This window comes from Seriola dumerili, unplaced genomic scaffold (genome assembly GCF_002260705.1).
Source record: "Seriola dumerili isolate Sdu_G_001 unplaced genomic scaffold, Sdu_1.0 BDQW01000283.1, whole genome shotgun sequence".
Taxonomy (NCBI): Eukaryota; Metazoa; Chordata; class Actinopteri; order Carangiformes; family Carangidae; genus Seriola; species Seriola dumerili.
Genome location: NW_019174538.1, coordinates 580,755 through 605,645, shown reverse-complemented (window position 1 = coordinate 605,645; position 24,891 = coordinate 580,755). Strand labels below are relative to the sequence as shown.

Here is a 24,891-nt window from a genome sequence, read left to right as displayed (position 1 = left end):
CCAGTTTATTTAATGAGCTTTATGCTGTTTTTGTAAATCATTTTGAAAGCTGCAGTATTTATTGATGGATTATTTGCTCATTTTTAAACTTTTTTACAATGACTATTTTTAATGCCTTTTAAAATATGAAACTAAGGAAATGTTTTATCACTTTTCCTGTGACGTGCCTGCTCCTCCGTAGAAAAGCAGGTGCAACAGATTTGAAAACATCTGGTCGACCATGAAACCTCTGGATGTAACACTAAGACGAGGAGGAGGATGACGAAGGCCAGAAGGTTTTGTAATGAACAGATTTTTAGACTCATCACTTTCTTCCAGTGCTGCAAATATATTCATGAAACCTGCACTACCAGTGAACACACTCCCATCAGGTCACCTGCTGTATGTAATAGACATCTACAGTACGTGTTCATGCACCTGTGACGGAAACATGGAGGGTCAGTGTCAAATCCAGCAGGTGAAAACAAACTCAACATGGATGTCAGAACAGGAAGTGGCCCTCAGTCCTGTGTGTGTTTAATACATAAAGGCTCAGTTCACACCTGTTCACACCTGGTACTAACATCTGTCTCAGGTGATCTGATCACCGGCGGTCAGCTCTAAGTTCAGGTGAAGCTTCCACCCGAGGCGCCTTGAGGACACAGCTGAGATCCGATGAGTCAGACCACATTCAGAGTTCGTCTCGACCGTGAGACCATATTCTTTTAGCAGTGTGAACGTGAATGTGCCTAAGGTCACACTGAAGGACCGCCTCCTCCACTGACGTCCTCTGCCTCAGTCTGATTAGTCCAACACACGTTCTTATAATCAACCCAAAATATTTTACTGTTTTAAATGGATAAAACTTTATTTCATTGAAGCTGTGCCTGGCGTGATGATTCGCTCAACCCCTCAGCACCCTACTCTCTCTCTCTCTCTCTGTCTCTCTCTCTCTGTCTCTGTCTCTCTGTCTGTCTCTGTCTCTCTCTCTCTCACTCTCTCTGTCTGTCTCTCTGTCTCTCTCTGTCTCTCTCTCTCTCTCTCTCTCTCTCTCTCTCTCTCTCACAGACAAGCACACTGACAACAGAGCCGTCTGTCTGTCTGTGATTGGCCAGAAACATCTACACATACCTGTTTAGTGAGATCAATCACCAGTGTTCACTGAGACGCTGAACACTGGTGATCGGATCACCTGAGACCGATGTTAATACCAGGTGTGAGCAGATGTGAACAGATGTGAACAGGGACACAGACACACTGCTGGTCATTTTACCCACAAGTCTTTGATACACTCAGTTTTCCATGGTTGTGCTCCGGTGCAGTTCAGAACATATGAACATCTTATGTCGGCTTGTGTGGAAAATAAACTAAAGTGTGTGTGTGTGACAACAGCACCTCCAACATTAGACTGAGGAACACACATCTCCCTCTCACTGTAGTGGCTGCATCGGAACCACACCAACACTTAAAGCTGAGCTCTCGCCACAGGTTCCTCCAGCACCAGCTCAGCCCTTCTTACTGACCTGTTCATGTTTTAGCCTCAACCACTTTGCACTTTTGAGTTGATGTAGCAGACTTTGGGGATTTCCCCCTGATACTTCACTTCCCTTTTTCCTCTCCTTCGTTGTTCGGCTGCCGTATCCTCGGAGCTTCACTTGTTTCTGATGTTTTCTCACATCGTCTGTGTACACGTGTTCGTACACAGCAGCTGATGGATGTTTAAAGGAGGAAGCTGCTGTTTTCGTATGAAAAGTATTTTTGTAAGAAATGTTTAAATACAAGTTAAAATGCAAAACACCCAAATTAATGTTTTAGTCTTTTTTTCTGACATTTATAAAAGCATAAAAATATCTCAACATTATCAGGTTAGTATAAAAAACTGTTCTATTCTGTCTGTTGTTACTCAAATGATCATGATGCATCCTTTTTCAAATCATCAATAGTCACAGCTTCAGTAAATGAACAAACAAAACCTTCAGCAGCAATCCCTCTATCTTTGTTTCACGTTTCCTTCATCATTCGACCCTGAGGGGATTGGACTGCTGCTGATCTGAGGGGCGTCCACACGGAGGTGATGCAGGATTCAGGGACACAAACAGGAGTAGAGACAACACTGGTGACAGCTTAAATACTTGTTAAGAAAGTTGTGCGAGAATTTTTTTAAGTGTAAATTCATAATCAATAATCTGAGTGTAGTTTTTCATCTCGAACTACAGTCAATGATATTCTGTGCATTAAGAGCAACATCAGCTACATTAGATGATGCATCCTCCTCCTCAGCAACTCCAGACCAATTACCAGTGCATTAGCGCCGGGGGCTCGACCCACTGCTTCTCCAGCAGGGAGTCATGCATTGTTTATAAAGACATCGGTCCTTTACCTTCAGACCTAAAGCACTTTGAGTCCTGCGTTTAGCTGTAGAGCCACAGCCCCTGCAGTCACAGTCCAGTCAGTTACACCTGGAGGAAGGAGAGGGACAACTGATGATTTAGAGCTGCAGATTCATGATATGGTGATGTGTTAAAAATGTCTCCTACAGGTAAGGAAAGGTCTCGACTCATAAAGCGACACCATAGTGCTTAATTAAGAACAACTAATGTCCAACAGGGTTACAATGATGTCTGTTCTGTCTAGTCTATTCTACTGTTAGACAAACAAACAGCAGCTGCCACTGTCACCTGTTTGATTGGTTGATGTAATATTCCTAAAAATTATATTTTTTTTCTCTTGAAATTTTACATTTTTAATTCTCGACTTTATTCTTGAAATATTACAGCTTTTCCCTCAAGATGTTATGTTTCTTTTTCTCGTAAAATTATGACTTTATTCGCCTAATTTCAGATTTCTTTTTTTCCTCCGTGTGGCCCTAATACCCCGCCGTACAAGATAAATCCCGGCTGTCGCTAAGTAATATTCATGTCCATGTCCCAGTGCAGATTTCTGTTTGTAACTAGCAAAATGACGTTGCTCCATCTTGTTATACTGCTGAAGTATTGATGGGCAGCACTAATGCATGAGGTGAAGCTGCTGCATACTACCTAGGAGAGGAGGGAGGAGAGGAGGGGAGAGAGGAGGCTGGCAGGAGAAACGCGGATGTGGCGTCACTGATAAGTAGCTCTGTAACGGTCTGTCTTCCGCCAACCATCCAGCCGAACACAGTGCAAATCGCTCTTTGGATTTCCCCACACAAAAACCACTCCTGGCTGTCACCGCGGGCCCAGCCGAGGCTGCTCCCACAGGTAAACACCGCCGACTGTAACCGGGGGAAATGAACACAGCGGTCGTTTAAATGTGTCTGTTTACTCCCGAGCTCCGCAGGGCCTTGTTTACATCTCAATCCCCGGACTAGAGTGGCTGAGAGGCAGAGAGGCTCAGCGGGAGGGAGCGATAAAGGGGGTGGCTATCCTAGCTAGCTATTATGTCGTGAATTCTTGTTGGAGGATAAAATTAACTTTTTCTTGAAAACTTTTGTGAGTCTATTCTGCAGTGTAACCCGCCAAACTCATTGATTTTGACATGTCGTTACTTCGCTGCTGAATATAACTGCCAGCACGCTAGCCAGGAAGCTAATCTGGCTAACGGTAAATTAGCCTGTTAGCCGGTCTTTGGGTTTGACTTCACTGCCGTTTTCAGCTTCGGCCCCGTAGTCGGTTCAAAATGCCGATGTCCAGCTACAACCAAGCCGGTCTGTGCTTTGCTTAATCCCGTCCCGAGCACCTTACTATCCCCCCTCCCCCCAAGACTCGATATCAAACCTGTGCTGAGTCGCTGTGATATATTAGCCTAGCAAGATGTGTGTCACCCAGTTTGCTGCCTATTTTTAGCCTGGACCAGGCGGAATGTGAGCATTCGTCTGTCGCTGGGCTGGCACCGGCACCTGCACCGGGGCCGGGGCCGGCTGGCTCGCTCTCCCGGCTAACCTTGTTTTCCATCCAGGTGGATATTTGCTAAGTCACATTTGAACCTCGGTGCCAGAAAACGGCTGAGACTGAGGTGTGTGTGGATCACAGCGGTTACAGATGACATGTCGAAATAAGTCAACAAGGCCCTTAAAGTTTGTGTAGGTTGACAGTAACTAAGTACATTTACTTGAGTACTGTACTTAAGTATATTTTTCAAATATCCGTTCTTTACTTTTATTTCTTTTGGAAACATCTGACTTTTACTCCACTACACTTAAAAGTCAAATATTGTATGAAGTACTCTTACTTTGAAGTAGAGCTTTTAATCAGAGGATTTTATTTTATTTTATTTTGAAAAGGTGATAGACCATACGCTGTTGATCACAGGAGAAAATCCAATCACAGCCCACTCCTCCACTGTCAGCCATGTTTGACCCTGTCAGTGTCCTGACGGTGGAGATTCCGATCTGAAGTCTGTGTTTGAAGGTTTACAAATGAAGAAAGATTTATCTAGTTTGAAATGTTTGCTGAGTTTACCACGACCAGACTCACTGACTAAAAGAACAAGAAAAACTAAAACATCGTCAGTCAGTCAGTTTTTTCAGTCATTCAATTCTGTAAATGTGGAACAAAACAACAATGTGTTGACATAAAAAATGTGCTCTTGAATACTTCAGTATTTTTAAAATCAAGTAGTCAAGCACTTTTTAAGTCAAGTAAAAAATCTGACTGAACAAATTTCACTTGTATTGGAGGAATATTTGACCAGGAGGATCTAAACCCTGACTCAAGTCATGAAGCTGTGTGCTACTTCCCGTTCAAAGTTAGGAGATTTCTTAATCCTTGCAACGTGTACGGGAGACAAGACAAACTACTCATCCTCAAACACCACAATGTGAACATGGATAAAACTCAGAGAGCGAGGGGAACCCCACTCTGACAAGGACTTTTAATTTGTCATGACATCGGTGCTGCACAGCAATGCTAGGAAACCTAATTTACAGAATGAATCTACTACTTGGAAAGGAATGTAATTGCTTTGCCAAGTGTATGAGTGATATTACGGGAAAACATGACAATAAATATCACATAATATGTTCTAGTCATGGGAATATCCCCAGTCCAGTTGTGTGGTTGGAGTTCAGTATTGTTGTCATTCTAAACTGACAGTCTCAATTTTGGAAATCATCCTACAGGACATTTTTCTGAGTAGTTTATAAACAAATATCTAAATAATCTAAATATTCTAAATAATCTTTAGTTGTAAAGCACCTTTCATAGTAGAAATGGAGCACAAAGTGCTTACAACATGAGCAACAACAATTGTGGATAAAAAATATCCTTTGCTGCTGTTTATATTCTGACTCTGTCGCTGTTGTGTATTTGCACTTTTGGGTTGACCCCCAGCTGAGACGGGCTGCTTACTGCCTGGTTTGCCAACAAGTTAACTACAGTTATGGTTTGTGTGACTCCCTCATCCCCAAAGCTAAAGCATCTTCAGCTAATCCTGTAAACGGTGACATTAAGCCTTAACCCATGTCTTGTGTCCTGCACGTGTTTAACAGATCAACAATACTGTAGGAGAGAAAGATACAGTCTACTGTATATGAGCAAGTGCTGGTTTAAAATCCTGTCTTTGTGAAGTTTAATCCAAAGCTAGAGCAGAAGTTGAGACGCAGAAAGACACACAAGCAGAGAGAGAAGTGGATTCTTAGGAAGGAAATAAGGAGGAGGATGTTAATTGTTCATAGCGTAGGACAGCAGCAGGTCACATGGTTAGTAGAGTAGATAGTCGTCCTCTAGTCTGCAGAGAAAAGGAACATTTTGTCACCAGGTCAAAGTATTTAAATAAACCAAATCCAGGAGCTGCTTTCTCTGCTAACAGTCTATTCCAGCTTGTTTTATGGAAGAGGCCTGATTCTGTAATGAAAGGTCAACTGCTGCGTGGAGAGGCTGGACGAAACAGTCAGCCAGAGGTTTCTCAGCAACTGCCTGGAGGCTCAACAGCCCTGCTGCGGTGTTTGGGAACTATATTATCAAAGACATTATGTTTAAGAAGAGGATACACAAACAGATGATGTGTAACACTGGCAGCAGCCAGTTAAAAATCAACACTGTTGGGAGCCATTTCTTAGTAGGTTTAACACTGAGAAAGTAAAGACTCATTTCTGATGAACAATTAAAAACGCTGTCAAAAGTAAAACACACGATGGGTGTTATTTCCCTCATAGTGTAAAACTTGATGAACACTTCTCAGTCTAGTGTAAAATATTAACTATTAGAAGAGTTGAATTCACTCTGAAAATTCAACACTGTTCAGTGTAAATTTCACTCTCTGTAGATTAGGACCATATGTTCACTGACTTAGTGTTAAAATGGACTTTAAGTGTTCCATTAACACATTTTAGAGGTTGGGACAGAATGTGTGTGATGTTTTAGTTTATTACAAAATTATAACAGAATCTTTATTCTGCCGCTCTGAGCGGCTTCAGTCAGAGAGTTAGCATTTTTACCCACAGGGACAAACCAATATTAAAACTCACTACGACCTTCCAGTCAAAGTGTTTTTAATAACACATCTCCCAGATGTGTTCAGTGAGACACTGTCTGTCGTATTGTAAGCCAGTCAACATTATTAGAAATGGCCTTCTGATAGACTAATAATTAAGGCTACACAATATGCAAAAAAAATTACATCAGTTTCAGTTGGAATGATCATTTAGATTTTTTCAGTGAAAATACAAAAATGTTAATGATGTTATTGTTGTGCAAACAACTCCAACAATGTGACGGTTTACCTTCATCAAGAAACTGCAGCTCCTGTGATTTGGATATTGCACTTAGACGTGTTGAGATTTGGATTATATTTCCATTAATGCAGCTCCACTAATAATGTAAGATATTAAGAAAACACAGTGCTGCTCTGGACTGTCCATCTGTCTGTTTAAACCCCCATTGTTCAAAATAATCAGTAAGGAAACAGACTTAAATGATATTATTTTGGTATTAGTTTGTAGTTTGTCCTGTAAGAAACGCCACTCTTACTTGTTTCGATGTTCTGTGTCTGACCGCTCAGACACGGCTGCTCTGTGCTGATGTACAGATGTCTGAGCTTCCTGTCAGTGACTCTGTGACCGTGTCTTTCCTCTGAGGAACATTTGTATCCGTTGATTATTTGGAGGATCCCTCCACTAATACACAACCTTTGAGAAGTTGATATAAATTTGCTCTCGGTAGGATTCAGGAACATCAGCTGAGAACAGTGAGGATTGATTGTGTTGTTCATGTCACTGAATCACTGCAGCCCTACAGAGAATACCACGATACCGAGAGCTGTCAGAACAAGGTCGATGTTTGGCAGCTGTTTCATTTTTCAACTTTTCTGAACTTGATACCTTTTAGCTTTTATCTTTCCTGATAAGGTTTTTATTGATTTATTGTGTGTGTAGCCAGTTGTGCTGCTGCTGTCTCGGTCAAGTCCCTGTTATGAATCAGAATCACCTTCCTCGGCCAAGTGTGTTTACGTGTTGAAGGAATTTCAGACCAGCTGAAGTCTAATATTCAGATAGAGCCAACACAAACATAAGACTTAATGTGCTGAATGTGAACGACGGCTTCACTTCAACACGAACCAACTGGAGTTAAATTAAAGTCAAACAATGAAAATACATTGAGCCTTTAAAACGTAGCTTGTATGACATCTGTGGTAATGGTTTGAGAGAGTGCAACAGTCCCATCACACACACTCTCTAGTTTAACAATTGAATGTAATTTCAATAAAACTGAATCATCAGCTCTTACTGACGTGTCTTTCCCTCTCACTCCATTTCTTTTTCACCTGCTTGTTCTCCCTCCCCCTTCTCTCTCTCCTCCGTCTCTCCAGTCTTTTCTCTCCCTCCTCAGATCGCCCTTTAACCAGCTTCCAAATGACTGACGGGGAGTGTGACTTCTTCTGCTTCTTCCGCTGCTGCTGAGCGCGCTCCGTACGCGCCTCAGACAGACCAGAGGGCGGGGTGTCTCTGAGGAGTGACACTAGCAGGTGGAAAAGGAGGCGCGGGGAAAAGCGGGGAGGCGCGGCTTTAAAAGAGCCATTTCAGCCAATCGGACCACTAGGATCCGACAGGTAGGCGGGCCGTCTACCTGTGCGGGTGATTGATTCAGTCGACTGGATGTCTGTGGACATGAACAGCCAGGCGTCGGACAGCAACGAGGAAGACTTCGGGGTGAACTCTGAAGAAGAGGAGGATGAGGACGATGGCGGAGAGGAGGAGGACCAGGGCGACATCGCAAGCTACTATGAGGGCGTGGCCAGCGACGTGGAGCAACAGGGCGCCGACTCCTTTGACCCGGAGGAGTACCAGTTCACCTGCCTGACCTACAAAGAGAGTCAAAGGGTGCTGACGGAGGAGGTGAACACTGTGGCTGCTGCGCTGAAGGTGAGAGCTAAAGAAAATCAGTCCACACAGGCTGCTGGCTGCGTGCTGCACAAAACACCTAGTGATACGACTGATGTAAAGTTTAAGGAAGAAAACAGTGGAACAGGAAGAGTCTGGTTCTCTGCTCAGTCTCAGCAGGTTAACCCGTGATCCGTCTCCTCTACTCTCAGATGAAGACACTCTTTAGTTGTTTTCAGCGACATATTGAAACAGATTGATTTAAGCAGGTTTCATTATCGCTGATGAAACTTTCAGGAGGGACTCCCTCGAAGTCCTGGAGGTCAAGGTAGAGATGGAGAGGAGGGGATGTAGGGAGGGACAGAGGAAGTGAAACAGCAGGAAATATCAGACACTCACTCACCTGTAGAGGAATAAAAGCAGCATGAGAGGCAGCAGATCTTCTGCCACAGCTTTATTTGAGTAAGAGATCACAGAAAACACTGAAGGTGGATTCCTAAGATTTCTGCTATTTTTGTACCTAGAGCTGCACAATATGCAAAAGCATCACATTGTGATTATTTTGGCAGATTTTGTGATGAGTCATGATCTCAGTAGGAATTCTCTTTTGGCATTTTCACTGAAAACAATATAAAAAAGATGATGATGTGATTTCTGTTCCTGTACGTCTGGAGAATATGATCTGTAGGTCGAAGCGTCTCTGTGGCACCACAACACTGATGGTGCTAACACTGATGGTGCTAACAATGCTCAACAACGTGGCACATTTTAGCTTCATCAGAGAAACTGCAGCTGCTGTGAGATGTTCTTTACTGTGTATGAAAGATCAAAACAAGTCGCATTAGTCTGGATGTTGTCTGAGACGTCTGAGTCATTTCTGAGGCTGTAGGACAAAATATCTGGTTCAGTGTCTTTGCTGTGAGAGTCTACAATTAAACATGTATCCCACATTAATAAGTCTCAGTCATTAAGTGAGTTTGCAAAGTAACATAAGGCGTTGTCGTAGTCGCTTCCTGTTTCAGAATTCTCTTTGAGCTTCATCACGTCGTTATTTCAGTGAATGTTTCTTCTGTCCTGTGTTCATACAGAACTAAGAAAAGTTTTAGGTACTAAAAGTAAAGTGAGGATTGTTAATGAACTTCATACAGAGCTCAGTAAACTCAGATCAGTGTTTAGTGTGACCGGCCTTCACCAGTTCTTCCAGACACACTTGGATATATACTTGGATCTCGGCTGTCTCCCTGTCTCCCGTCTCTTCATGTGATCCCAGACTGGCTCCGTGATGTTGAGATCAGGACTCTGGGGGCCACACCATCTGTTGCAGGACTCCATGTTCTTGTGACGGAGGACGGGTCTTTATGATGTGGCTGTGTGTTTGAGCTGGTTGTGGTGCTGCAGACTGAGTTTGGGACCGATCAGATGACTCCCTGGTGATATTGCATGATAGATAAAAAGTGCTTAAAACCTTTGCTCAGTGCTGTACAGGCTCAGATCTGCCTGACATGATGGCGACATGGACTATTGATCATATGTTTGCTGTTGTTGAGCTCGCCAAAATAAATTCCCATCAGCCTTCAGGTTGATATGAATTATTGAATCTTGAAAGGCAGGTAAACCTGCTAATAAAAGCTGATTTACCTCTTTTCCACAGTCAGTCCAGTTTGTCGTTCTGTTCAGACTGAGAACACACACACCTGCAGGGAGTGATGTCATCACATGCACTTACAGAGCACACACACACACACACTCGTCTCAGAAGTGTCGGAGTCTCCGTGTGAGACGCTTCGATCAGTGATTGTTTTTAAAACTTATCTCAGGGCTGCAGCTTCACTCTCAGAGGAAGGTGTTTCTGTTCTAACAGCACCTGGACAGGTGACAGGTGTGTTTACAGTGTCTGTCTCTGAAAGACGTCACAGCAGGAAAGGGGATGACAATTTGCGAGTTAACCAGGTGTTGTGTTAACATCACTGCTGATCAGAGCCAGAGCTGATTAATACCTGCGTATACTGCAGAGTCATGTGACCCAGGTGTGATTAATCCCTTTTCCATTGCAGACAGAAGCCGGATGTTGGAGGCTCTTAGTGGGTTTTTAACCAGGAGAAAAAGGAGCTTTATTTTGACATTCTGTTGTTCTGAGCTCACGTATTAATATCTTTCCATTCTTGCGCTGCAGCTGAAGGAGGCAGCAGGTTATAACATGAGGTTATATCGTCATGAATGTGACCTTTAATGCTTCAAAATTACTCTGTTTATTTGGGCTAACTGCTGAGTGTGAAGCTGTCGTACACCAACAGCTTCACACTCACACAGAATCACCTGGGAGCTGCTCAGTTTCCTCAGAGGAACAGGTGTGTGTTTGTTGACGTCAGCAGGTGAAAGAAGGAGGAACCTCGATGTGTGGCCTGTAGTGTGAGGCGTGACACTCTGAGTTATCGTCCTGCCTCCTAATATTCTCTGTACAGTATCGGCTGAGAGAATTCATCAGTTATCACTGATAATTCATCAAAACATAAGAGTGTTGTTTCACAGCCGTACGGAACGTAAACATATCAAAACAAAACAGCAGACGAATAAACAACAAAAACAAAATAGCCGTGGTAACAAGTATCCACTATGAAGGAAAGGCCTGGCAAAAACGTCTTCCCTCACTCTGAACAACAGATCTCTTATCATTTTATAACCATTGTTCTAATAAATATATTTTCTCATTATAGATGAATCTACCTATTATTTATTTTTTCATTTGTGTGATAATGTCCAGAGTGATGTCTTAGTTTGTCTTCTGTGTGATCAATAACCAAAGTGAGACTCAGTTTACAGCTGTAGGAAACAGAAGGAGCAAGTGAGAGGTTTCATTTTACTCATATATTTTCTTGTTGTGAAATAATTGATCAAATACTTGTTTCAGTTCTTCTGAGTTTTCCCACAGTTTTGCTTTTATTATTTGTTCAGGAGCCAAAACAGAAGCAAGAAAACATTTCTGTTTCTGTTTCTGTTTCCAGCAGAATCAGATTCTTTCCTGCTCATCAGGAGTAAAATCAGCTTTTTATCCATCACAGTAAAAACAGGCGAAGTGGAGACACTTCAACAGTCAAGTCACTTTCCTGTTACTGAAGCAGCTTCTCTCTCTCTGTCTCTCTCTCTGTCTCTCTCTCTCTCTCTCTCTCTCTCTCTCTCTCTCTCTCTCTCTCTCTCTCTCTCTCTCTCTCTCTCTCTCTCTCTCTCTCTCTCTCTCTCTCTCTCTCTCTCTCTCTCTCTCTCTCTCTCTCTCTCTCTCTCTCTCTCTCTCTCTCTCTCTCTCTCTCTCTCTCTCTCTCTCTCTCTCTCTCTCTCTCTCTCTCTCTCTCTCTCTCTCTCTCTCTCTCTCTCTCTCTCTCTCTCTCTCTCTCTCTCTCTCTCTCTCTCTCTCTCTCTCTCTCTCTCTCTCTCTCTCTCTCTCTCTCTGTCTCTGTCTCTGTCTCTCTCTCTGTCTCTCTCTCTGTCTCTGTCTCTCTGTCTCTCTCTCTGTCTCTCTCTCTCTGTCTCTCTCTCTGTCTCTCTCTCTCTCTGTCTCTCTCTCTCTCTCTCGCTCTCTCTGTCTCTCTCTCTCTGTCTCTCTCTCTGTCTCTCTCTCTCTCTCTCAGGTTTTACCAGCAGTAGCAAAACTGATCCTGGTGCATTTTCACTGGCAGGTTTCACAAATACTGGACAGGTATGTCTCCTCCTCTCCTCCTTCTCTATTCTTGTCTTTTTTTAATTTTCATTCTTGTCGTCTTTTCTCTTTCATCACTCCTTCTCTGTTTCTTTAATTCATCCTCCCTTTCTACCCTTTCCTCGTGGTTCTCTAGTCTCTCTCCTCACTCTCTTTACCGTGGTGTCTTATTTATTCTGTCTGTTATTGTTTGGTTTTTTCATTCTTCTGCAGCTTTCACCTTTTCTGTCTCTCACCCTGGTTCTGTCCATGTTCCCCTCAGATATAAGTCCAACTCGTCTCTGCTGTTGTCAGACGCTCTGGTCCAGCCCAGCAGCACCTGCAGAACAGTCACTGTGAGTAACAGACCACAAGCTTTCAAGGAAGGTTAACTTTAATTAAGGTTTACTTGGCGAAGATACTCTTTATATGCTTTTGTTCTTACCTTTAATCAATATTTTTATATCGCTCATATATCTTCTGGACAAAGATTTATACACTGTATCAAGCCTTAATGCAGCAGATAATTCACCAGTCAAGGAAAATACTAGTTGATTACTTGATTGACATAAATTAATAATTGATCAGCCAAGTCATTTATTAGAATCATATCTCAAACACTTTCTTATTAAAGCTCCTCAGATGTGAGGATTTGCTGCTGCTCAGTTTCTCATCACCTTCAGGTGTGTTCAGGTGCTTGCAGACAGAATAGGAAATGGTAACTTTTAAGACATCAATGGTCAGGTGAGATGATAAATTGGCATCATCGTTTAGGTTTTATACACTAATTAATCAGTTGGTTAATTGAAGAAAAAAAATTTGATTAATCAATAGAGAGAATAATCAATTGTAATTGTAATTTCTACTCACACACAATTTAATTCAACAGGCTTCACTGACCTTATTTCTAATGTGTTGTCAAAGCACAATTACAATCATTCAATGGAATTAGATTATCAAAGAAAAAAAATTGTCAATATCAATATCAATATAATAAAATACATTGTGATTATTAATAAAATGTATAGAATAAATTTACAATGAAATAAAGGAAAGATGAAAAAAGCAATAAAATTGTTTACATACCCACATATACATGCAAATATTTGCATAAATAAACATAATTAATTATAATTCATTTTAATGAATAATGTTATTATAGTTAATTGCTTACAGTGAAATTCCGCTTTATTTAAATTTATTTTATTTAAAAAGAAGTTTGTTTTATTGAAAAGTATCTGAGCTACAGACAGAAAGACATTTACCTTTGATTTGACTGGAATGTTCCATTTTACCTGTGACATAGTTTAAGTGTGTGTGTGTGTGTGTGTGTGTGTGTGTGTGTGTGTGTGTGTGTGTTTCAGGCCCCTCAGTCCCTCCAGTGTGGTGTGTGTCTACAAGTCGTACGGAGAGACTCCCTGCTGGCTCTGCCCTGTCAGCACTCCTTCTGCAAAGCATGCTGGGAGCAGCACTGCACTGTACTGGTGAAAGATGGCATGGGAGTAGGTGAGTAGAGAGAGAGAGTGTGTGTGTGCATCTGTGTGGTCATCAAAGCTGGTATTACAGTGGGTGAGTCACACTCTGATTGAGCTCCCAGGTGTGTGTGTGTGTCCACTCAGTTTCATCACAGTTTTTGGCTACATCCACATGACTACATTTTCATTTTCCACTAACACACCTGAAAACACACATCACATGACCATCACCTACACTGAGCATGTGCGAGCCGGTGTAAACAGGAAGTAGATTGTCTCCTCTGCAGTAAATCCTCTGAAAGAGGAACAGCAGAGACAGTTGTAGCATTAAAACAGAATGTAAGTGAACAACAGCTGCAAAGACAACAAGGACAGTAACACTGTCCTTCATTATCATGTTGTATTCACCACTGGTAGTCCAGGCTGAGGAGAGCCAATCAGGAGAGGCTGTGGGGGTGACCTCATTGTTTACAGAGGTCTTAGTTTCTGCCCAGACTACAACACAACCCCAGAGTTTTCAAAATAAAACACAACCCCAGAGATTTCAAAATAAAACACAACCCCAGAGTTTTCAAAATAAAACACAACCCCAGAGATTTCAAAATAAAACACAACCCCAGAGTTTTCAAAATAAAACACAACCCCAGAGATTTCAAAATAAAACACAACCCCAGAGTTTTCAGAATAAAACACAGGTTCAGCAGCGTTTCCAAAAGTCTCCTCCTTCAGGGCTCCAACTCTGGAGTCGTGTTGGTGGCAGGAGGAAACATAGTCATGTGCATGGAGCCTCTGATTGTTTCAAACGTTCATTTCTGCGACAGTCACACCAGCAGAATGTGTAGACACTTAATGATCCTGTGCTTGATGACAGAAAACTCTAGCTGGATGTTTGTCTTCAGTTGTTGACGTGTTTGTGTGAAATCCAACAGTAGCTTGTGACTTTGAAGGAGGTGTGATATGAGGGTTTGATGACTCCCATCTGGTGTAAAATGTTAGCAGGCAGTTCTGCTCCCGCCGCAGCCTTATGATTATGAGTGTGTGTGTGTGTGTGTGTGTGTGTGTGTGTGTGGAAGAGAGTGCTTGTGTCAGCAGGAGAGCAGATGGGTGTGTGGGTGTGTGCAGTTTCTGTACAGTTTACTGTATGTGTGTGGTACGTACAGTTTACCGGACTCTGTGTGTGTGTGTGTGTGTGTGTGTGTGTGTGTGTGTGTGAGAGAAGTAATCCATTGTGTGCCCCCTTGCTGGTTCGTAATGTCTCTCTGATAAAGTCCGTCCCTGTGACCGAGTCCTTGTGAGTCTGATAAGTGTTTCATTATCAGATGAAGGACACGTTTCTCACCACGGATGAACCCTGTCCTCTTTCTGGGTCACTGTAACACTAGAAACCAAATACACAACTTCACCACTACAGCAGAGCTTTCTCAGTCACAGATGAATTTTTTAAATGATGAGTGTCATTTATTTGTTACAGCCTTTGTGTCTGTCAGTGATTCAGGACACTTCTTAATAGAAAAGTGTGTGTGTGTGTGTGTGCGCGCTCAGGTATCTCGTGTATGGCTCAGGACTGTTCCCTGCAGATGCCTGAAGACTTTGTCCTGCCACTGCTGCCAGGAGAGGAGCTGAAGGACAAATACAGACGCTACCTCTTCAGAGACTACGTCGAGGTGTGTGTGTGTGTGTGTCTGTGTGTGTGTGATGGTCTGCATGTACAGCACATGAGACGTCAGAGTTATGTGGAGAGTGAGTGAGAAACTGTCTGTGCAGTGTTGAATGTTCACGGTCTGTCTCTGGGTTTCCAGATATGTATTTATAATAATCTATAATCTCAAATTAGACATTCGTGTTTTCTGGAAGGATCATTCACCCTGATTACAAAGATATACATACATTACATACAATACATTTTCATTTATGTTTACTACTTTGAAAGACTGTAACTGGATAATCCTCAGAACACGGTGTCATCACAACAGTGTTCAGTTTTATGATTCTGTTGAACTGTCGTTTAAAAAAATATTTCACTGGTAAAGTTGAAAGGAAGTGAAAACTTCCAGCTCAGTTCTGTCTAAGGTTAGACAACTGTGCACATCATCATAAAAATTCATCTCCATTTTGACCAACGTCCCGTGTCTCTTTGACCTCAGAGTCATTTCCAGTTGCAGTTGTGTCCAGGTGCAGACTGTCCCATCGTCATCAAGGTGCAGGAGCCCCGGGCGCGCAGGGTGCAGTGTAGCCGCTGCAGTGAAGTGTTCTGGTAGGAGACGCGCACACACACACACACACACACACACACACACACACACACACAGAGCATGGAGTGTACAAACACTGGGCCTCATTCATGAGTCATATGAACAGATTTCATCTGAAAATCATTCACTAAACTACAGTATTAATAAGTTTCACTACTGTTAGTCAAGTTAGTTAGTGACCCGTTTTCTTTAACTTTTACTAACTCGTTAAACTGTTTCTGATCTGTCCTGAGCTGAGTGCTCTCTCAAATCCCATGCCATTATTGACATGCCTGACTCATAAAGACTACTGTTGCATATTTACATGATGGTTCTTAAACATTTGTATGTGAATGTGTGAACACTTTTTAATTTTCTGCTTGTTTTATCTGTGTCAACAGTAAAAATATAAATGTGTGTGTTTTCTCTGTGTCAGTTTTAAATGCCGTCAGATGTACCACGCGCCCACAGACTGTGCAACCATCCGGAAATGGCTGACCAAATGTGCCGACGACTCAGAGACGGCCAACTACATCAGCGCACACACTAAAGATGTATGATGGATCTGTCCTGAACACACACACACACACACACACACACACACACACACAAACATTACTTTACTTCTGGAGTCTCACACTTCCACACACACACACGGTTTGAAAACATGTAAAAGTACAAAGTGTGTTGCTGTGACCTTGAGCATGACTGTGTAGTACAGATTGAAATGATGTGTGTTTCTTCTCTAGTGTCCTAAGTGCAATATCTGCATCGAGAAGAACGGCGGGTGCAATCACATGGTGAGTCAGAGCTGACAATCTCACTTTCCCAGAACACAGGAAACGCTAAAAATATATTCAGACTGTGAGCTGAAGTCCTCCACTTTAATAGATTGACACAGTCAGTCCTGATGCATGTTACCTGGTGTATTTCTATCAGCCTCTCAGCTTCACGGGTGACGTCTCAGTCGTGTTAAATGAAGCACTAAATAGTTTTACATATAAAAACATTCAGTTGCTGATTTGCTCAGATTTGTTTTTCATGTTTCTGGTTCACTAATCGACTTCCTCCCATGTCTGTGTTTGTTGCAGCAATGCTCCAAGTGTAAACACGGTGAGTAGTTTCTCATCTCCTGTTTGAGCCTGTGAAGCATGAACCTGCTGCTCTGTGAGGAGCTCGGCGTCCATCTAGTGGCATCACACATCACACAACAAATATCCACCAGTCACAATTACAAGACGAGACGTGACTGAACTGCAGAGAGGAGCTGGTTACAAGGAGAGTCAGCACGGTTCAGTTTAGTCAGTTACATCAGGAATGCATTAAAACTGGTTCGTCCAAACCACAATTATCAACCAGATTAGATCAACTGCAGAATTCGGCGGAGCCTTTACGACAGGAACACACAGCCTGTGTTGCATGTGTGTCGCTGAGAATCAGTGTCTGTGTTCAGGTCGGCTGCAGCTCTGTCTCCCTACAGAGTTTATAGGACTTTTCTTTTGACAGAAAACGTCACTAAAACGTCTCTGTCTCCACATGCAGCTGCTGAAATGGTTAAAAATAAATTCATATTTTTCACGTCTGAAAAAAGATTCAGATTCAGACTCGGCACAGAAACTCTGTCGGGAGGAGTCAGTTTATATGAAGTTGCTGGTATGATGTCAATATGATCAGCAGGTCTTTTCTCTGTTTCTGCTGGGACACGCATCACAGTGAGAAACAGGCACCACATGATATTTTGACATTTTAAATAATGTTAAAAATTACAAATAACTAAAGGTTTTTGAGACGTTAAAGTGAGTAAATATATGGGAGAGTAACTACATATATATGGTTTCTTTTTGTGAATTTAAACCTTTTTTAACTGAAAAAATGGCACTTGGACAGAAAATGTAGGTGTCACATATCTATATATATACATATATACATATATACATACATACATACATACACACACACACACACACACACACACACACACACACACACACACACACACACACACACACACACACACACACACACACACACACACACACACACACACACTTGTGATACCTTCATGGTCCACAGGTTTGAAACCACTGCTGTACTGTGTGTGCCCAGCGTCATGTGCCAGGTTCTTGTTGTCATACTTGTCAATGTGAAGGTTTTGCTGCTCACAAATAGCAAGTGTGAGTCTGGAGGTTTGTGCATTGAGCCACAGCTTTACTGTACATGCTGTGTAATGTGTGTTGGTGTGTCCTGACAGACTTCTGCTGGATGTGTCTCGGTGACTGGAAGACTCACGGCAGCGAATACTACGAGTGCAGCCGCTACAAAGAAAACCCTGATATAGTCAACCAGAGCCAGCAGGCTCAGGCCAGAGAGGCCCTCAAGAAATACCTCTTCTACTTTGAGAGGGTGAGTTTGTTTTTTGTTCCTGTATGTCCTCCATTTAGATTTTATTCAAATAACATTTTAAAATGTATTAGGAGCATAAAAGCTCAGTGAAACTCCTTCCTGGATCAAAATAAAGAGTAAAAATCCTGCCTGTCTTTACTTTTGTTGATTTTTGGTTTTCTTTCTTTTCTGTGTTAAAACCTTCATCTGGTTTTAAAAGTCTGAACTCAAAACTGTTGTAACTTCATCATTTAAACTGGAGGGAGATTAACACCTAACAGATTTCCTGTCTCAAGGTTTTGAGGGACATTTGTGTGAGTGAAGACGTTCTCAGGACAGAAGACGCTGCACACTGTCTGAGTCTCTCAACCTGAACATTTGATGAACACGGACAAGTTTTAATTCTACAAGAGAAATATTCTTATTAATGTTTCTCTGCAGTGGGAGAATCACAACAAGTCTCTGCAGCTGGAGGCTCAGACGTACCAGAGGATCCAGGAGAAGATCCAGGAGAGAGTGATGAACAACCTGGGAACCTGGATCGACTGGCAGTACCTGCATAACGCTGCAAAGCTGCTGGCTAAGGTACGAAACACTGAACACCGACTGCGCCTGATGCAGAGGTGCTTGGTGGTTGGTAAATGAGAAGTTTGTTTAAATCAGATTTTAAATCTTAGTCAGAGTAGAAAGGAGGAGCAGTAACAGGCTCATCGTTTATCAGCACTCATTCAACTAATATCATCCTTCTCTTTTCACTTTCTCTTTCCTGATTGGAGGATTTCACAGTGAACATATGTCCTGTGATTTACCTGTGCAGTGTGTCATGACTTAGAATAAGACAGTCTCAGGTTGGATGAGCGGGCGCCCCATGTGTAGAGGCCGCAGTCCTCGCTGCAGTCGGCGCCGGTTCGAGTCCCGCATCAGACGGCCCTTTAGCTGCATGTCATTCACCCTCTCTGCCTCCCCACTTCCTGTCTCTCTACTGCACTGTCAATAAAGGCACAAAAAGCCTGAAAAAAAAAAAAAAGAATAAGACAGTCTTAATATTGACCATTTAATTAGGTAAACCAGCTCCAGCTGATTCAGAATCTGCTGCCAGAGTCCAGACCACAACACGTCACAGCTGATCTGAAGTCTCTACATTTCTTTCCTGTATTGATTTTAAAATTCTCTGACTTGTTTTTAAAGCTCTTGGCGTTCCCGTACGGGCAGATAAGTGTCACACGTTTACACTGTATGAAGCAGTGCGGCTCCTCAGCTCCTCTGGCGCCAGCCTGTGAACTGTTCTGCAGTGCAGGACTCAAACCTGTGGTGAAGCAGCGTTTAGGTTTTATGCTCCGAGTCGATGGAACAAAAATGTTCCTCTTCAGCCTGGCTTTTAATTAACTAATTAACTCTTTCATTAATTAACTATTTTTAGTTATTAGTCACTTTATTTTTCACTTATTATTAATTAAGTTTGTATTATGTTATTAGAGCTTTTTAAATCTGTTTTATCAACTTTCTCACTTGATTTGTCCTTTTTCTTTTTGGCTCCTCGGTCTGAAGCTCTTTCCTGTACAAATAACGATTGATTGATTGATTGATTGATAGATTTAGTCTCTTGTAGCACTTTGAATGAACGTGATGGTGAATCATGAGTCTGGTTCTGTCTTTTTGTTTCCAGTGTCGTTACACACTGCAGTACACATACCCCTACGCCTATTACATGGAGTCCGGCCCACGCAAGAAACTGGTGAGACACGTGACTGAGTTTTGAGTTTTGACCCGATAATGTTCGTTGTGTCTTTTATCATCTTTGTTGTTTTCCTCAGTGGAACAGGAAGTGATGTGTTTGTCCGTGTGTCCTCTGCAGTTTGAGTACCAGCAGGCCCAGCTGGAGGCGGAGATAGAGAACCTGTCGTGGAAGGTGGAGCGAGCCGACACCTACGAGAGAGGAGTGGTGGGAGGCGAGGGGGAGCTCAGCGCCAGTGACAGAGGGGTAAGAGAGGGTGACAGGATGGGAGGAGTTAATCGTGATCGGAGGGCGAGTTGAACCGACTGATCAGGGAGAGGAACGTCACACCACAGGAAGTGTTGGTCACATGACAGATTGAGTAATGAGAGCAGTCAGAGCTCACCTGTCCCTGGTAGACCATGTGTATGTGCTTGTGTTGTGTACATTCACTGTGCCTTGAAATTACAGCTCTATCTAAAGTAATCTTTCATTTTACAAGAAACCTGCTCAAACAGACACGATTGTGTTTTATATGTAAGACTCTGTTCATCTGCTGGTTTAATCTCTGTCTAAAATAGTACAAACATAAATCGTAGCTTCATTAGTGTTGACTTATTTTCATTAACGGTTTTATGATGTATTTTTTCTTTCTGACCAACAGGCCAGAATCTGAAAAAGTCACATTCATTTTATTTAATTTATTTCTATTAAAAAGAAAAGAATAGAGAAACTTCGGAGGCTCACAAATAATGTCATTTTATTTGGACTAAAAGAATCCAGCTCAACCTTAAAGAAGAGTCTTTAAGGTTTATTTCTGTCACAGAACTTGATGTTCTCTCTTTTCTTGTCTGTGACGCTCATCGTCAAACTCACTGGTTCCTACTGAGGATGGAAATAAGTCACAAACATTTAGTCTCCGTTGGAGAGAAGGTTTAATATTTTCCCGAACAGTTCAGTTACTGCAGCAGTGAAAAGTTTATTGGTCTGGGACAGTTTCTGCATTGAGACGCTTCGTGTATTAATTGCTGCTGTAGTGAATATTTCCAGAAGCAGGAAGGTGAACGTGAGTTTGAGTCAAAATAAATAAGTCAGTTACTAAACATTATAATGACTGATGATGTTTGTTTTTTCAGGATCTGGAGAATCAGATGCACATCGCTGAGCAGAGGCGACGCACACTGCTGAAGGATTTCCACGACACCTGAAGCTCCATCGCGACTGCAAAGCACCAGCATCTCCCTCCTCACTTCCTTCTTTGCTTCCTCGCCTCCTCCTCCCTTTGCTCCTCTTCATGACCATCCCCCGGTGCAGTCGTACTGACCCCCCCCCCCCCCCTTTGCTTCTCTACACTCGCTCATTTTGCTTCTTTCTTTCTGTCTCTCCCTCCTCCCGCTCCCACAATGCTGCAGGGTCAGAGAATGGCACGATTGTATCTCCCCTTCCTCATCCTCATCCTCATTTACATGTTTTGGATTCAGAGCGTCACGTTCACCGCGGTCATTCTTGTTGCAGCTTTTCAGATCTGATCTGATCATAAAGGTCAAAGTTTGAGGTTTTGTTAAGTTTGTGAAAACATTGAGTTTTCTTTTGTTTCACATTAGAAAAAAGACATTAAAGCGACATGTTTCCTGTTGAAAGAGTGAGAGCTGTTCTGTTATGAAGAGGATGAGGAAGATGGTTTTTTTCTTTGAAGACACGGTGCTGATTGTGGATCTGGATTTGGTGGTTTTAAATAGACCATGATGACTAGCTAACCCTCTAAACCTGTAGCACTTACTCCATTTTGTCTGAACACATCAGAGCTAATAAATGAAGCTAATGTGAGTTTCCTCTCTGAACGGGTTGATTTGAATAATTCTGGATCAAACGCGTCACTGCCGCTGCCCTGGCGCCGCTTTGAACAAACTTTATTACCCAGCAGCACAGGTGCAACGTGACAGGACAGTGAACAGACATGAAGATGGTGTGTTTGCTGTGAAAGAGACGGTGACTTCATAGTCCCACATACTCCTTAAATTACCTTTTTAAAAAAAGTTAAAATAAAAAAAATAAATAAATAAACAAAAATGAAAAAATAATAAAATACAGTATTTTCCTACGTATGATGCATGTTCGTATTCGCAAGATATTATAGAATAAGATGAATGTGACTTTTTTTTTTTTAGATTTTGTCACCAGTGTTTCATAATAACCCCCCCCCCCCCCCCGGGTTGTGTTAGTGTCAAACCAACGCCACTGACAGAAAAAGCTGCTGGTCGTTATGAACTAAGTAAAACTACTGAATTCCTCGGTTCTGGCTTCGTTCTCTCACTGGTGCTGGATCGTGTTCAGCTGATGAGTCTGACCTTCAACACCTCCTCCTCCGCCATTCACTCACACTACAGCTCCACCCACTGACACTGACATCAGCACGCACACGTCGACACGCTCACACTCAGACACTCCGCTGCAGGAGATAAAAATGTCACCTGTTAATTTCCCATCTTCCTTCCCTCCCTCCATCTCGTGCTCTCTCCTCTTTCTTTACATCCATCCCCTCACTTTGTTTTTGCTCTTTGTTTTCTCTTTTCTTGCCGCTCACATTGTTCTTCACACTTTTCTTCTGGAACATTGCTGTTGATAGATAGATCGTTTAAAAAAATGAAAAAAAATGGGAAAAAATACAAAAAAAAAAATTGCTGTAATTTTCAACGGTTGTACATTAATACAGAAATAGAGTTACTGAGAGAGTTTTTAAAACCGGACCCTGTGCCTTGTGTGTTCATTACACACACACACACACACACACACACACACACACACACACACACACACAAATAATAAATGACCAAGTGATAATAAGACAATAACAGGAACTGAGGAAACACTGAAGACTGGAGAGCAAAGAAAACGATTTGATAACGATAAAATACTAAAACAGAGGAGATGTGTTAAAGAGAGTAAAACCAGAAATAAAAGTAGGGTATTAAAATGAAAACAATCCAGAAAATAATAAAAGGACATTCCAGTAAAACAACTTGACGTATAAATAAATAAAATCAATTAATAGCTAGACTGAAAAGGAAGGAAAAGGAGAAATGATATAGTTTCATATGCAATAGGGTGATTATCTTAAGTGTTTTGTTCTTCATATTCCTGGAGGAAATGTGATGATTTAATTATCCTTGTAGGGAAATATTAATTACTACCTTAACAGGAGGCTCATGTGACACTTAAGGGTTTCAGCTCCTAAACAATGAACCAGCTGGAGATAAATTCAGCTGAAATGTTTAAATACAACCATGTTTTATAGACAGCCATAGACTCATGGGTCATAGTGAACTTTATTAACTGATTTAATGTTTAATGTTTAATGTTTAAAATCTGACATAAATACTCGATGTGCCACTCGTTGATCCCATACACAAATGTAATATATGTACATATGAAGTGAAAACATATCTGTAAAAATTACAAATGGAACCTGTCAGAAATTGGAACAATTTCATATATTGAGAAACAGTTTATATCTCATACAAATATATGTATGTTTACGTATGGATTCTTACATCGTAGACATATGTTAGATAAATATATTTCCATCCCAAAGCCTGTTAATATACATTATTATTTTAATATATAATAATATTTTATATATTTTCTTTATATTATTTATATTATTTAAATACACTTGCAAATATAAATGAAATATATATAATTAACAAATATAGTTTCAACATGTTACACCATATAAACATTTTTAATCATTGTAATTTTGCAGTGGGTATTTCATGTTATAAACCTATATATCCAGGGGATGTATATATGTGATAATAATATAAGGCTACATCACTCATGATATAGAGACATGTATGTCACGTATTACATTTCTTTATGGGATTACACGAGTTCAGATCCATAGTTGAATCTGCTGTAAATGTGAACGATAGAAGACAGAAGTGTGTGAACGCTGTTGGTTTTTCCTTCGCTCCATCTCAATAATAGTTGCTGAATATAATTTTAATATATTTTTTAAAAACATGTTGAGTCATCTTGATGTTTGTCAGCAGTCAGTTCAGTCACCTCTGACATTATCAGGCTGGCTCCCCCCCCTCACTCGGCCTGCTGCTTCTGCTGCTGCAGCCTAATATAGTGAAGTGTAATGGAGTGCCAGGAGAGTTCATAGCGGCTCTGCTTGGCCTTATGTGTGTGTGACCCACTTTCACCTTCACACAGTAACATGGAGCTTGGGGGGGGGGGGGCTCTGCTCCCTCAAGGGTTTATTCCAGAGCAGGAAAGCCATGTGATCCTCACTTTAACAGGGGATTTTTTGAAGCCAGTGTAAAATACGATGAGACATTTTACTTTTCTGGCCTCTGTGAAATAAAACAAACCCCCACTCCGACACTCAGTGAGATGTATCTTGGTGCACATGTAATTTATTTTTAGCTGCAAACAAATCAAAGGAGGTCATGCTGACGTCACATGATCCATGACATGGCAGTTTGTTCCTAAATCCAAATATATTTACAGAGACTTATTTAAACAAGCTTGTAACAACAAGTTACAATACAATCAACAAAGTATAAAACACTAAACAACAAATCTATAAAAATGACTGTTAATGAGAACAGATCTGGAGTTGAATAAGATTTGTTATTGGACGCCTGTTGACTCCGACTGTACAAGGCAGTTTAATTATTTCCCCAAGCACCAAGAAACGATCAGTTGATTAATCCATTAGTCAATTGATAGAAGATTAATAGACAATTATGCTGATAACTGATAAATGATTTATGTCATTTTTTTTAAGCAAAAATGCCAAAACCTGACTGAATCCAGCTTCTCTAGTTTTCTTTGACAATAAACATCTTTGGGTTTTTTCACCATTGGTCAGTCAAAACTAGATATTTAAATATATTAACATGAGCTCAAGGAATAATGATGAACATTATTTACTTTTTTCTGACGTTTTATACACCGTCAATCAATCGGTTACTAAAGAAAATAATTGATAATGAGAGTAATAGTTGGTTGCAGCTTCTCTGATGATAATATTAATAATACCTGAGTGTCAATTACTTGAGGCAAAAACAGGAAGCAATTATCAAACTCAACTTTACAATGAATTAACTCAATATAAATATAAATATAAATATAAA

At 41.4% G+C, this 24,891-nt stretch overlaps 1 protein-coding gene across 1 annotated transcript; it reads left to right on the top strand.

Annotated features, from left to right (window-relative positions):
• The first annotated feature begins 3,105 nt into the window (after positions 1-3,105).
• Positions 3,106-22,494, top strand: arih2 (ariadne RBR E3 ubiquitin protein ligase 2). The gene is made up of 15 exons (XM_022757568.1): positions 3,106-3,218; positions 7,765-8,317; positions 11,899-11,966; positions 12,229-12,301; positions 13,310-13,451; positions 14,963-15,084; positions 15,565-15,674; positions 16,088-16,205; positions 16,401-16,451; positions 16,743-16,764; positions 17,903-18,054; positions 18,475-18,618; positions 19,700-19,768; positions 19,889-20,014; positions 20,884-22,494. Exons 2-15 carry the CDS (start codon positions 8,051-8,053, stop codon positions 20,953-20,955), a joined length of 1,536 nt encoding a protein of 511 aa, XP_022613289.1. The 5' UTR covers positions 3,106-3,218; positions 7,765-8,050; the 3' UTR covers positions 20,956-22,494.
• The last annotated feature ends 2,397 nt before the right edge of the window (positions 22,495-24,891 follow it).

What these genes read in the sequence shown, in the direction of transcription:
- arih2 (XM_022757568.1), top strand. Translation starts at nt 8,051, where the DNA reads ATGTCTGTGGACATGAACAGCCAGGCGTCGGACAGCAACGAGGAAGAC. An exon ending in CTGTGGCTGCTGCGCTGAAG is followed by an intron (nt 8,318 to 11,898) that starts GTGAGAGCTAAA and finishes TCTCTCTCTCAG; the next exon opens with GTTTTACCAGCAGTAGCAAA. An exon ending in ATGCTCCAAGTGTAAACACG is followed by an intron (nt 16,765 to 17,902) that starts GTGAGTAGTTTC and finishes GTGTCCTGACAG; the next exon opens with ACTTCTGCTGGATGTGTCTC.